This window comes from Zootoca vivipara, chromosome 3, assembly GCF_963506605.1.
Source record: "Zootoca vivipara chromosome 3, rZooViv1.1, whole genome shotgun sequence".
Lineage (NCBI taxonomy): Eukaryota > Metazoa > Chordata > Lepidosauria > Squamata > Lacertidae > Zootoca > Zootoca vivipara.
This window is the reverse complement of record NC_083278.1, coordinates 88,261,622-88,276,264: the sequence shown is the minus strand read 5'-3', so window position 1 is coordinate 88,276,264 and position 14,643 is coordinate 88,261,622. Positions and strand designations below refer to the sequence as shown.

Genomic DNA, 14,643 nt, shown 5'->3' with positions numbered 1-14,643 from the left:
GAAAATAAGACGTAGCTATAAAATAAGCCATAGCAGGATTTTTAAGCATTCAAGGAACATAAGCCATACCCCGAAAATAAGACATAGTGATATGCGCAGCAGCAATGCCAGCCACAGCAGGAGGAGGGGAAAAATAAGACATCCCCTGAAAATAAGCAATAGTGTTTTTTTGAGGAAAAATAAATATAAGACGGTGTCTTATTTTCGGAGAAACACGGTGTCCATCCACCCATCTGCTCCTATGTAAGATGATTTCAGACCAGACTTATGCCAAGTGAAATGATATTTGGAGTATGTTTCTCTGTGTAACACCTACACCAGTGCAAGGACAGAGAAGGGAGAAGATAGCCACAAACTGTAATCCCATTATCACTTTGTTGATCAGAGCTAGCCTTGCTTATGTCCTAGATGACACAAAGATATCAAGGAATGATGACAAGGGCAACAGGGGACTTGGGCCCATAGCCAGTTTACTTTGCCTTGGTGGGCAGCTCCTGGGCTGCCTAAGAAGAAGTGAAAAATGGGGTGTTTGTGTAATCTCTCCTTGCTCGTGCCTGGAAGTTTCTTTCAAACTGGGCTTTGCGGTGGGGGTGGTTTGTTATTTAATTACTTCTGGCCACAACAATGCTACAAATCAGAGGGAGCCTTGAAAGCGGTGGAGAGGCACTGGGTTGTCAGGGAGACAGATTTTAAGCTGGCTTTAAAACTTCAGCCCCTCCAGCGAGCGTAGCTAGCGAGAAAAAAGGACCCCGTGTCCTAGCAGATGTAGCAGCTCTGCCAGGGATGCGTACAAACAGATGCTCCCACTTTGCAATAAACCCATCCAATTGCTTGTTGTTTGCCTCTCCCCTGAAACCTTTTACCACCGCACATGCAGGCATATTTTGCTTAAGGTGGTGGCTATGTGCCCTACATCACCAAGGATAGTTCTCTGTTTGAAGAACTGTCTGCAGTAAGACTAGTGGGCCATCTAACTTGGTATTGCGTCTACACTTACGGCTGAATTGAATGGAACCTTCTGCACCCAGAGTAGATGCCTTACTATAAACCTACCAGCTCTGATGCTTTGTAGTTTGGCAACCAGTCCAAATTCTGTTTTTTACCCTTTGTCCATGAGCTGTGGGTCTTTTGTGGAGGGCACTACGCATTGCACTAATCAGCACAAGAGAAAGAAACAACAAGAGGCTTCCTGATACATAAACAGGACTCTGTATAAAGGGACTACCTGTGTAGAGGCCAGCTTCTTTCCATTTTGATATCATTACCCACAACGTTACAAGGAGATTTCAAATAGGTTAATGTCAAACTGGCGGTAAGAAGCTTTGAAATGCACTTAAGAAGGCAGAGAGCCCAGGAAAGCTCTTTCTGGTATGTGGGTTTACCTAACTTGGTGTAACCTTCTATGAGATTTTGAAAAGATGAACATGAGCCTCTCTTACAGAAATCTCATTCCGGGTGTGGATGTGCGGCGGAAGTTTAGAAATCATCCCCTGCAGTCGGGTTGGGCACGTCTTCAGGAAGAAGCACCCCTACGTCTTCCCCGAAGGAAATGCCAACACCTACATAAAGTAGGCTTATTTTATTCACTGACAGCTGAATGAAACAAAAATATGTGCTGCAAAAGGCCATGTGAGCAACAGACACCATTCTCCCAAACACACAGTCACGGGCGGTTAAAGTAGGGATTATAGCTCTCTTTTTCAGGATATTTAAGGATACATGTTGAAAATGTGAAGTATTCAGAGCTGATTGCAGGAAAACCATGGGATAAAAGGTGCTTCCAGGCAAGGACTTGGTATCTCAAACACAACATTCAGATATCACAAATGGATTATTCAACTTTTGCTTTGTTTTTTTATTGTTTATCAGATTTCCTCCAGAAAAAGGGTAAATCCATATTTACTGGAGGGAAAACGTGGTTTGGCATTTTGATGTCATGTTCTCACCCCAGTAAGTACAGGCGCCCATCAAGCACCTGCCCACCAGTGAAACTATTACACAGGTATAGCTGTGCATAGAGATGGTGCACCGCACTGCACTTCTTGTGAAATTCTGTGCAAAGTCACACTAGTAGTGCACTGAACAATTGGAATTGTAGAAGTCGGTGCAGGGAAAAGAAATGAGTAAGGGTGATAAGAGAGTCATTGCAGGAAACAACACAGAGATTGCACATTACACTTAGGAACCAGCAAATTCTTTTGGTTCATTTTGGGCAATATATGTACCTTTTCCAGTGCCACAAATTTCCATGCACATACGTCTGGGTTGTCCAGTTATAGCTGACCAGGTGCCATATAAGAGACCCTGGGGGAAAAGATCAGGGTCCCAGCAGGGCATCCATCCCCTTGCTTCTGGGACTTGGCTTGATCTGCCTCCTTTTTAATCTGCCCACCACTACATGAAACCATGTAGAAGGGACCACTGAGGGCAGAGCTTAGGACAGTTTGTCCAGGATCACTGCCAGGTGACCTGTTTATTGAGCGTTCATCCTGATTTCTTTGCACAGTTTGTAGGGAGGTTAGGCAATTTATTGACCATTCATTCCGATATGCTTGGGGGGGGGATATATGACATTGCATCAAGCAAAGGTTACTCCACATTTTCTGGCGCTTTCCCCCATCACTTTCCTTACTGCAAAGAGTACACTATTTTGGAGTAAGTGGTTTGTTGGGGTTTGTTGTTCAAGAGTGCCACATCACCTTTAAATGTGCAACCTGCATTTGCTAGTATATGATTGAATTCTACCCCCCAAATAGCAACAGTCTGAATATACAGTGGTCCCTCGACTTACGAATTACCCGACATCCGAAATTTCCGACTTACGAACGGGACAAATGGCCGCACGCTTACGAATTTTTCTACATCCAAACGGAAACCATTGGCGGTTTTAAATGCGGTTTACTCGACTTACAAATTTTTTAATGCTGTTTCCTCAACTTACGAATTTTTCCAAATATTTTTCCCCCTATGGGAATCCGCTTTTTGACTTACGAAATTTTCGACCTACGAATGTGCATTCAGAACGGATTAGGTTTGTAATTCGAGGGACCACTGTACTCCAGATTCCCTGGAGTTGGCCCTGGTGCCCCCATCCTTGCTATGTCTACTTGTAGCCAAATGTTTTCGCGCATGCATTCTTTGACTAATGTAACCAGAAAAGCCCATGAGGCAGTGCAACTGTGATAGAAGCCCCTATAGACAAAAATACACCTGCTCGACTGCTACAGAAGCTCTTTATTGAACAAGAATGTTACTTGGTTAGCCGTGACACGTTATTTATATTTTAAATGTTGATCTTTTCTCCATGCTGTATGAATTGTGACAGCACCATTCGTAGATATTAAAATGTATTTGAGAGAACACACATAAATTATTCCAAATGCCTGCATGCATTGCAGCATGTGTGCAAAACTCTGCACTTTAGAGCTGCCCTGTGGGACACGACTACAACTATCATTGAACTGAATGGTGCAGTCATTTTGGGAGAGACAGCTCTATTTGGGGCAGCAGAGTCTCTCAGAAGAGTAAAATACCACGTGAAATGAACATTAAAAGCTGCTGTGCCTTTATAGGGACAGTAACCCAAGGTTATCATGGGAGATGAAAAGAAATTGCAGAAGGAGAAAAGCAAAGGCAGGTTTCCTGAACGGAAAATCGTCAGGCCTTAAGTTAATAAGATTAACGTGGAGAAACAGAAGGCATGGGAGAAAGGGAGGGAAATAGGAGACCGACTGAATAAAGAACACATTTCAACTGAAAATCTATATTCCCCAGACACTGAATTCTGTGTACTTCTTCACAGATGCGCAACAGCTGCATTTCCCTCCTCAGCTACGATTGCGATGAATATCGCCCTCACACTGCAAATGGTGATAGAGAAAAACTACCACTGGGGCTTCCCCCCGCCCCATCAGTGTGCAATTGCAATTGCAGCCGGTTAGAGAAGGGTTATACCTTCCCCTGCTATGTGCTGCAGTCCCAATGGAAATGCTCCCTCTATCTCCCATGTGCCTAAGATTTAAAAATAAAATAAAAATGAAATCTCCTGACAGGGCTGCAAGCTGCACAGTGAACACAACACGTAATCCTGCCCTAAGGTGCACATCTAAAAAACTTACATGTATGGGTCTTGTAAAAAACCTCACCATGAATGCAGTCCCCCTCAAATAAGATGTCCTCAGCTCTCAATGAAACTGTAATAAAACTAAAATAATATGCCGATCTGTTTTGTATCTTATCTACTGTTTTCACCACCTAGATGCCTTGGGGGGGGGGAGGATGGAAAGGGATTCTCCCCCCTCACAAACACACACAATTTATCCCTTCGAGCTCTTATTTGAGGCATCCAATTAAAACTCTTTCATGCATGCTCCTGTGGTTTCTCCCTCATTTTTTTTTAAAAAATGTCTCTCCTCAGAAACACCAAACGCACAGCTGAAGTATGGATGGATGAATATAAGCAGTACTATTACGCGGCCCGGCCTGCAGCTCAGGGGAGGCCATATGGAGAGTAAGTGTCCCCCTCTGGCGGTGGAAGGAAAACACAAAGAGAGCGACTCAATTGTTTGATACAGTGGAACCTCATTATGGTTTTATAGTCCAGCTGTTGGGATGCCTGCATTTTGTTTCTGTGGGAACAGTTAATTAGATGTTAATAGTAAACAGATGCTGTGAGTTTATGGATATAAAGTCCTAGTTGCTTGGTGTGTGTGTGTATGCGAGCTTATATAAAACTGCATTGGTATACCTTATTAGAAAGGCTGGCTTGTTCCCAGATTAAAATAAAAGAGCTCGTCTTCTCCTCTTACCGCTTCCTGGAAAGGGTTCCAGGTCAACCTCCAAGGTCCTTCCTTCCTTTAATGACTGCCCTGTTGGGCCAAGAAAAGCAAAACATGCTATCTTTATGAAGATGAGCTAGTAGTATGAACAAACACTGCCCCAGGGCAAAGAAGCAAGTAAAATATACAAGCCAGGCAGCCTAAATCCTCATTTTCATATTTGCCCTGTGGGCGAAACAGGGTTTTTGCAATAACCTCCTGCTGGAAAGTGTAATGTGATTTATTCCGCTTTCACCTCCCATGGCCTTGCTTGCTTACCCACCTCCTTTATATCAAGCTTGCTGAGGCTGGTGGGAGTTGTAGTTCAGCGACATCCGGAGGTCCACATATTCTCCGCTATATTAAGCATCGTATAGTGCAGGGCTGTTTTTTGGGGGGGGGGGCAGTAGCAGGCCTTGGCATCTCAAATTTCAATGATGCCTTGTGCAATGCCAAAATCTGTCCCCTCCCACCTCTCGCCTTCCATTGGATGTCGTTGTTGTGGCGCCTGCTGCAGCACCCCAGAAGTTCCACTCCAGGTGCTTGGGTCTCCGGCTGTTGTGGGACTACGACCCCCATCATCCCTGGCTGGCACGATGGGATGGTGGGAGTTGTAGTCCAACAGCACCCATTGTATTAGAGCAGTGGTCCTCAACCTTGGGCCTCCAGATGTTTTGAGACTACAATTCCCATCATCCCTGACCACTGATCCTGCTAGCTAGGGATCCTGGGAGTTGTAGGCCAAAAACATCTGGAGGCCCAAGGTTGAGGACCACTGTATTAGAGGAACCAGCTGCTGGGGATCACAAGTGGCAGAGTTTTGTTGTATTCATGTTGTGCATAGCCATAAGGCTAGCCACTATGAGAACAAAATGCTGAACTAGATGGACCTCTGGACTAATCCGGCGCTGCTCTTCCTACATCCTAACCCACCACCAGCAACTGAGACTAATTTTCTTTATGCACTCTTGGTTGCCAGATTGAACTAGGACTCATGTGTCCAGCACACTTTATATTTGTGCTTCCTCATCCAGATTGTGATTCATGCATGGAAACCAAATTCCCGGGTGCATGTCCCTTAGCCAGACTGGGATCCATATGCCTGTGTGTAAACAAAGATTATGGAGCTCTTGAGCCTTGCTTTCAAAAGAAGCAGTCGAAAAGTGGATTCGTGGCATTTTCCCCATTTTCAGAGTACAGTACGAAAAGCAGCCACAGAGCTAGAATACCATAACCGTATTGTGTTATAAGAACATAAGAAGAGTTTGCTGGTACAGGCCAATGGCCAATCTAGTGGCACTGATAGTCCAATCCTCCATTAATTTGTCCAGTCCTCTTTTAAAGCCACCCAATTTGGTAGCCATTATATGAATTCCAGCAATGCATTGTGTGAAGAAGAATTTTGGAGTTCTACGGTTTTGAAAGAAGGAGAGAAGCTTTTTCTGTATCCACTTTTTCCACACTAGGCATAATTGCATGCATGTATCCTAATTGCATACATGTATCTTCTGGCGTGCTCTGGTCCATGAAGAGTTGGACACGACTAAATGACTAAACAACAACATCCTCTTAGTCACCTTTTATCCGAACTGAAAAGCCCCAAACGTTGTCCCAGGGGACTTGCTCCTCTCATTTGAATCTCTCACCGTTTTCTGAACCTTTTCCAGCTCTACAATATCACTTTCCAGGTGAAATGACAATAACTAGACATTATTCCAAGTGCGGTCTCACCATAGATTTGTATAATTGCTTCATAAAACTGGCATTTGCGTTTTCTATTGCTTTCCTAATGTTCTCTGGCATGGGTTTTGCCTTTTTTCACAGCTGCTGCATGCTGGGTCACAATCTCCGTCGAGCTATCCCCGCTGACCCCAAGGTCTTGTAGCTCTAGTATATGTCAATAGAACACATACCATTTAGGCAGCAAACCTGCATTGGAACTCTCATGGGACTAAGGGCCAAGTAGACATTTATTTATTTATAAGATCTATGTCCCACCCTTCACCTCAAATGATCTCAGGGCAGGTTACAACAAATTAAAATACAATAAACCAATAGGATGCAGTTAAAACCATCCATTCCGCGGCCTAGATTAATTGCATGATTGCAATCCACATGTCGAGCTTCTAAATTTTAAATAGCAGCTGCAATGCAAGAGATCCAAGACTTTGGCACACGAGGAGTTTAACCCTTTCTTCCCCACACTATGCTCCTAATGAAAGTCACCCTACTACCAAAGTGGCTATTCACTCCAGTAAATTTCCATTTGCACCAATGGGAGTTCTCCTCCATGCCAAATCACTTTGGGTTTTTATTATTATTGGGATCTCAGCATGAGGAAGAGGGTTAATCCCCTCTCCTCCCTGAGGTCCCAATGCTGATCAGGCAATCCAAGGGGGATTTTTAATGTTAAAAAGGCAACACCTCAATTGCGGACATGCCAATGAATGCCATTTCTAGTTTGGTCCTTTGTTGTTCACTTACATGACACACAAGGAATTAACTGTGGGAGCTGAGGAAGGTGTGGATATGGGATTACTAATGCATTTTGCCACTAGCTAGATTTTCAGAGAGAATCCTGTCTTTGGGACTCGAGGCCATCTCAAGTTGCAGCGGTATGAAGTGGTGTAATTAGATTTTTTTTTGCAAATATTTTGTTTTCAACAGCATCCAGAGCAGAGTGGAATTGAGAAAGGTCTTGAAATGCCACACCTTCAAGTGGTACCTGGAAAATGTCTATCCTGAACTGAGGTACTAGCAAATTTTGAAATATAGTAGGTACTACCTGTGCGGGTGAAATGTCACAAATTTCCCTTTTCCTCAAATGAAAATCGGCTCAAGGCTGTAATCCTATGTACATTTTCCTGCAAGAAAACTCTGTTCACACAGCGAAATACAGTATTTCTGAGTAAACATGCATAGAATTACTCTGCCTATCCAACCCCCCCCCCAAGCTAAATAATCAAGATGTGACTTTTCCTCTGAACCAGGGATGGGGAACCTTTTCTCTTCCCTCCCCCTGAATCAAATGTTCTGTTCAAAGTTGAGAGTCATATCTGGTGCACCATAGACATTTGGTTCGGCCCTGTCTTCTGCTGGCATGCAGTCCCCAGAACATTGCCAGCAAAGGTACACTCAGTCTTTGTGCTGAAAAGTGCTGTTCCTGATTACTGTGGGCCACCACTAGGTAAAAACTGATAACCCCTTTTTTGTAGTAAACTTTTATTGAATTTTCAAAAGTTTGATGTATATACATCAATACATAATGACCGCTCCCCACATCAAATGGGGGGAGCCTTTTGCATGGTCGCGTGCAGCCCCCCGGATCCCAATGCGACTCCTGGTAGTTCGGGCTGGCCTCATCCTCCCCAGGCTGGATACCTGGAGGTCTCCACCTACCTCAGCCAATCATCCAATCCCGCCTGGGGAGGCATTGCCTGGGGATCGGCCAGGTAAGGGGAGGGACCGTCCTGCCCACACAACAGAAGGTGAATCTTACCTGTGAAGCGGCAGTCGACTCCTGAACTTCTCCCAGCCTCCCCTCCCTCAGATAAGTCTTCTTTTGCAGGTTAACCTCTTCTCCACAGGTACGCAGGCACTGCTATGTCAAGGTCGCTGTTGAAGGGCCAGAAAGGAATTTTCCTGCTTTGGCATCTTTTGCCTTTCCCATAGCAAAACGTCACAACTTTGGCAGTTTCAGGCCTTGGGCAGAATCCTTTAGTCTATCTTCCTAAGGGGGGGGGGGATGAAGTGGTGACCCATGCCCCCGTGATACCAGGGTTCCCCATTAAAGGGATCTTGAGGGGAGGCATTTATGCCAAGAGGTTGTCATTGCTCTCCCCTGCAGCAGTGGCGAAACAGAGGGTGGGCTCTCTGCTTGAACATATGTTCTCCAGAGCCAGCCCAATCCCCACACATTCTGGACAACCCTGAAGTCTCCCAGATCCCCGGCTGGGGACTGGGAAGGATAAATTCCCAATGCCTGAGCCAAGGTCTCCCTACATCTGAAACTTGTGGTGTGGCCAATTTTAATCCCATAGCACATTGTCTCGAGTCATTATTCCACTCAGGGCTCTCCTGGGATTGGGGGGGACTCCGCCTCTCCATGCAATAAGTTTATTTTTTCTTGACTTCCTGTCCCATTTTCCATGGTGTTTTAATTTCCCCCCTCAGCTGCACAATACCTTCTATTTATTATGCCAAAACATCAATATTGTATTTTCTAATTCCTTCTGTTGCCCGTATTTCAAATCCTGCTCGCGAATTCTTCGCACTATAATATTTCCCTAAATAGTCCAATAATGGTTTCCATTCTTCCAGAAAGCAATCGTTGCTTGATCTCTTATTTTGGCTGTTAATTTTGCCATTTCTACATAGTCCATTATCTCACTTATCCATTCTTCTTTGGAGGGAACTTCTTATTTCTTCCATCTTTACGTGCAGAGCAACCTTACCAAAAACTGATGACCCTCATCTTTGCCTCTTTCCTCAGAATTCCTGAGGAATCTCTCTACCAGACTGGGATGATTCGACAGAGACAGAGATGCCTGGAGACCCAGAAGTCAGAAGCCCAGGACTTCCCAGTTGTGATCTTAAACCCCTGCATCACCAGCAAAGGTGCAGCAATGGTGGCTCAGGTGAGTTCTCTGGGGCCTATTTGGGATTTAAAGAGTATGCGGTGCCCTTATCCTAACAGCAATCCTTTGGGGGCGATCCCATTTTAAAGACGGCACTGTGAAACTAAGAATAACATGTGGCTCACCCAGAACCACTGAACGTGCTCATGAATAATGGGGGGGGGATTTGATTTGCAAAACCTCTCAATTGCTTTTCTGTCCAAAGGCAGTCAAGATAAAATAGCATAAGGGGGGGGGGGGAAGTGATACAAAACACCTGCAGTATGAAGACAACAAACGAGGAAATTAAAGCTAGTTGTTGTTTTTTTCCTAAAAAGAAGTTCCAGATTTAAATGCCTTCTTTTTCTTACACTTAGCAGTGAGGTTTTCCTTCTGAAATTGAAATAATAGTTGCACCACTACAAAGAAGCCATGCCCTGAGTAGGGATGGATGAATCTGTCAATTTTCAGTTTTCTATTCTTAAATTTAGTTCTCCGCATTTGCATGGAAATTTGTGGTTAATCCTCATGGAAATTCATCAACATTTTGGCACAAATTTCCCCCAAGAAAAACAATTTTTTTTTTGTATGCAGCTTTGACTAAAGTACAGGCAATTTCCCCAATAAGATGCATTTTTGTGAACTTCAGTTATTGCCTACTGGGCTGCATCTTCCAAAGGAAAGTGGCCGTATATACTGCTAGCCTACTAAATGAGGTATTTACAATTGAGCTTTCTTCAGGTTGTCTGCTCTCTGAACAAACATAATTGGTGCCATGTGGTCATACAAGTCCATGAATTAAGTTGTCTTCCAGCCAAAAATCACTCGTCTTATTGCCAGAGCCAAAGAGAACCCAAAACGGATAATAAAAACAATAATATAATAATAATTTATTATTTATACCCCACCCATCTGGCTGGGTTTCCCCAGCCACTCTGGGCGGCTTCCCACAAAAGATTAAAAATATATTAAAACATCAGTAATTAAAAACTTCCCTAAACAGGGCTGCCTTCAGATGTCTTCTAAACATCAGATAGTTGTTAAGTTCTTTGATATCTGATGGGAGGGCGTTCCACAGGGCGGGCGCCACTACCGAGAAGGTCCTCTGCCTGGTTCCCTGTAGCTTTGCTTCTCGAAGTGAGGAGCTGCCAGAAGGCCCTTGGCGCTGGTTGGACGATGGGGGTGGAGAAGCTCCTTCAGGTATACTGGGCTGAGGCCGTTTAGGGCTTTAAAGGTCAGCACCAACACTTTGAATTGGAATGCAAGTCCTTCTGTGATGTATTTCAGAACGCAGGTTAGTGCTTTTCTGTGTCCCAAACTCCCTTTCCACAGAAAACTAGCATATGAGGTTCTATATAGCATTTCCCCTTAGATGCTTTTCTGGATGCAGGCTTGCTGTTGTTTTTTCCACTGGAGAACATTCATACAATTAATCGCTTACCTGCATTTTGAAATGATGCATTCTCAGGAGTCACCGTGAGTTCCTTCATTTTTTCCCCTACTCTGCATTCATGTGACAAAATGGTCATGCAAAAGGGCCCCCCACAGTGAAAGTTAGCAAGCTGTCATTCTGCCCCCCCTCCCAAAACCTCCAATTTGTTCCTAGTATTTTTAAGATGTCACTTTTAAACACCTCAAGGTTCTTTCATAGGGGCCTTTTTATCACACTAAAAATGTGCAAAAAAATTAAATTGCTGTGCGATTGCTCTTCCACCTCAAAATTGGAACAGGTGCCAGTTTTTTGCCAACTTGTCCAAACAGCAGATTTGGGGGACATAGACTGGAAAAATAGACTCATGGATACTCCCAATGTCCCTGGTATCGAAGTTGCAAGATAGCAGGCCTTCCACAAGACAAGCCTGATACGAAGCACACTCCTGAACTCCTGAAGCCGATCCGTACTCAGAATGCAAGCTACGTTGACACATAATTCTTCTTCAAGGATCAGAGGAAGAAAATGAGAATTATAATTTTCCTCCTATCTTTCAGAACTATTTACTCCTTTCCGTCGCTCAAAAAAATGTGCCGAATTGAAATGATATATTTAAGTTCATCCTCTGCATTCATTCAATATTAAATTGCCTATTAAAGTAGAAGCAGCTTAATGAGGCTGACCTCATTTCCCCTCTTCTCAATCACTAAAGGGGGAAAATATTCAGTGTCAATCAGTGAGTATTCTCTGATCTAGATTAAGAATTAGGTGCTGTTTGTGACAACAAAAAGGTGTTCTCTTCTCTCCATATTCTGGTTAGCATTTTAAGCAGATAAGCGGATAGTTAAATAGAAGGGAGGGAGAGCTGTTATACATTAAAGTCCTACCTCAACGCCCTTCGGTAAACACCAGTATGGGCATTGCAACGCTTCTGAAAGCTGCCCTGGCTCTGGCTTTGATGTCTCTCCAGAGACAGTAAGTTCCACAATCAGCAGGAAACTAAGAGTGTCTTTTTAATGTGCTCCTCGTTCTATTGCCAGAGACATGGAGGTATAATGTGCTGTGGGAATTCTCAAAGCTCCTTTCTCCTTGTAGATTGCCTGAAGATCTGCTGTCCTGCCACATCTGCTCCATCTATAAGTGGGGAGCCATGGACTCCCAGATCATGTATTCTAAATGATAATGCCCAAGATCACCTGCCTTGTTTGTTTGTTTATCTATGTATTGATTGGTGCATCGGGTTGTGCTGCTGGTTGTTCTCTGGCCAATGGTTGCACAACCCCACTGCCTGTCTCCAGACACTGTGGTCTCATCTGCAAGGGATTCCTACATGGTGGGGTTGATGTTGCTAGGCTTCATGTCAAGTCTGCAGACATCTTTGTAATGCTGAGTTGGTCTGTCAATGGGCCTCGGGCAATAATGAACCGCCCTGAGACCTCAGGGTATAGGGCGCTATATAAATTCAATATTTAATAATAATAGTGCTCTCTAATTGTTGTCCTACCACCCTGCCCATTTCCTGGTATTCAGCTTCTGAATCTGAGGGAGCCACATAGCAAGTCACTGGAGAGACCTGTCAGGAATAAGCATGGACCAATGGTATCAAATAGTATGGGAGACAGCCTTATTAGAAAAACTAACCAATAAACAGAAACTGACACAGGGACAAATAGAAGGAAGATTCCTTCACCCCTGTATGGTTCCCCTTTGCGGTTCGAGGACCCACCCTCCGCGAGAAATAAAGACACAGTGGCACATGAATTTAAGTTAATGGGTAAAATAAGGCCACAACTTTATTGGTTAGAGCAAGTGAGAGGTATTGGCTTAGGCATTAGACACACGAGCAAGCATGACTCCACCCCACTCAGTGGGGAGTCATATAAGGTTAACAACCAGTGGGAGGAGCCTGTTGATGCAAATAAAACTGAGAGCTTCTCCTGATGTCACCGGGGGTCGTGCCATGGCCCTAGCCACCAGCAGGGCATGGGACAGGATCCACGACCGCCGGATCCCTTTAACGGGATACCCCTAAAAGAGGAGGGTTGGATGATGGCCACAACCAGTCCTCAAACACACCAGACAAATACATATTCCAATGCCTAACCGCCAATACCAAACGAAGTTGTGACGAATTGCTATGAGGTAGGTGAAAAAACCAAGAGGCCAGTGCCAATTAGCCAAATGGATAAAAAAAAACTCCTACCAGGCCCCTTGGGCAACCAAGGCAACCAACCAAAGTCCATAGCAAGGTCAAAGCAAACACACAAAGGAAGACCTAAAGGGAGGGTGGGCGGGAGATCCAACGGGATGCAGCAACAGAAAGAGGATTTGAATGCCGCCGCGCCGTCTTAAATGCAGGTAAACCCCGCCCCCCAGCCAGCCCTATTGGCCAGCCAGAGGCTGGGCGCGGCAGCAGGGATAGGTGGTAGCAGGGGGCCAAAACACGCCCCCCCCTGCTTAGCGCGGGAAGCGGATCCCATCCACAAAGTCTCCCCTCTCGCAAAGAGGAGAGACCTTATCACATACACAGCCAAACAAGACAACGACAAGAATCCGCCAACAGATTACGAATCAATCTGGCTAACCTAATCCAAACACATACACACACACACCCCACTCACACACAAAAACAAATCTCACTACAGCCAACCAAAGACAACCAACCTCTCTCACCACCAAGGAAATACAACAAAAGAATAGTAAGAGAACCCACACAAGTGGCGCTGACACAAAACCCCACACATACACTAAGTAGAAGAATAGAAGCATTGCCTCACTGCAAGTGGTCCACAAACCCCCTCCTTCCACTCCTGGGCAGAAGGACCAGGAGGGCAGGACTCCCCAAATGCAGAGAGCTAAGTTACTTTTCAAAGGGTGTGTGGGGGATTATTAAACTATTAAGTCCAGAGTCTAAAATTATCCAACTGTACCACTGATCACGGCACCAAGCACGCTGCCTCTGCAATGATGCTGCAAGTCAGACACTTGGCATTATCCGGTCTTGTTTATGTCTCATTTGCTGAAGGGATTGATTGATTTAGCACTTCACTGGAGAAATGCATCTGAGGGTAAATAATTGATCGTAATTTTGCCCTGGTTTTGTCTAATGAAGATGTCACCGTTTGGCTGGTGCATTGGCTTTCTGTTAGAAACAGAGCATCAGTTGATATTAAACTTTGCAGTAACCTTCTTGGAATGGATTTCTGACTCTGGGATTCATTTAATAAACCCATTAATCATTAGCTGTTCCAAGAAACCTGACAAGCTTTAGAAAAGAAATCAGGAGCCTCTTAGGCCTGGATACACTTGAGCACATCGTCAACAGCAGCAGTACAGAAATGACTCTGTATTCAGAGAGAAGCTGTCAGTCTCCTGTAGGAAAAGAGAAACAGACAGAAGGATGGCAATCTCTCCCCCCCTTCCTGTTGTGTCCCACTGTCTGCCTCTCAAAATATCAATCACCGAGTGAATCACCAACATCCTAGTTAGTTAATATTTTTGTCCTGATCTTGTTGAAAAATTCAGCCAGATGCTCTGATCTGTCAGCTCTCTCCCCAGAGGATTCACAGAACTTTGTCACAGGGAGCATCTCGACCAAGACAAAAACAATTGTTTCAGCCTCCTCTAGTGCACCTATGGCAAAGTGCTAAGATTTATTGTCCACCCTGGGGACAAAGCTGGTCAAATAAAAATGTCCACTCAGGGTACTGCAAGAGCCCACAGTATGCTTTAAAGCCCGTTGAGAATGATAAAGATTGCCCCTTCCAAGATGCTCTCT

At 44.5% G+C, this 14,643-nt stretch overlaps 1 protein-coding gene across 4 annotated transcripts in view; it reads left to right on the top strand.

The window, feature by feature from the left end:
• The window catches only part of GALNT14 (polypeptide N-acetylgalactosaminyltransferase 14), a 233,723-nt gene that overhangs the window by 209,438 nt on the left and 9,642 nt on the right, over window positions 1-14,643 (top strand). For 2 of the 4 annotated variants that reach the window (XM_035111477.2, XM_060272962.1), the window contains 4 exons: window positions 1,442-1,568; window positions 4,418-4,510; window positions 7,485-7,568; window positions 9,310-9,454. In XM_035111477.2, coding sequence (XP_034967368.1) covers window positions 1,442-1,568; window positions 4,418-4,510; window positions 7,485-7,568; window positions 9,310-9,454 — 449 coding nt within the window. The other 2 variants (XM_035111479.2, XM_035111478.2) reach the window with 2 other exon arrangements.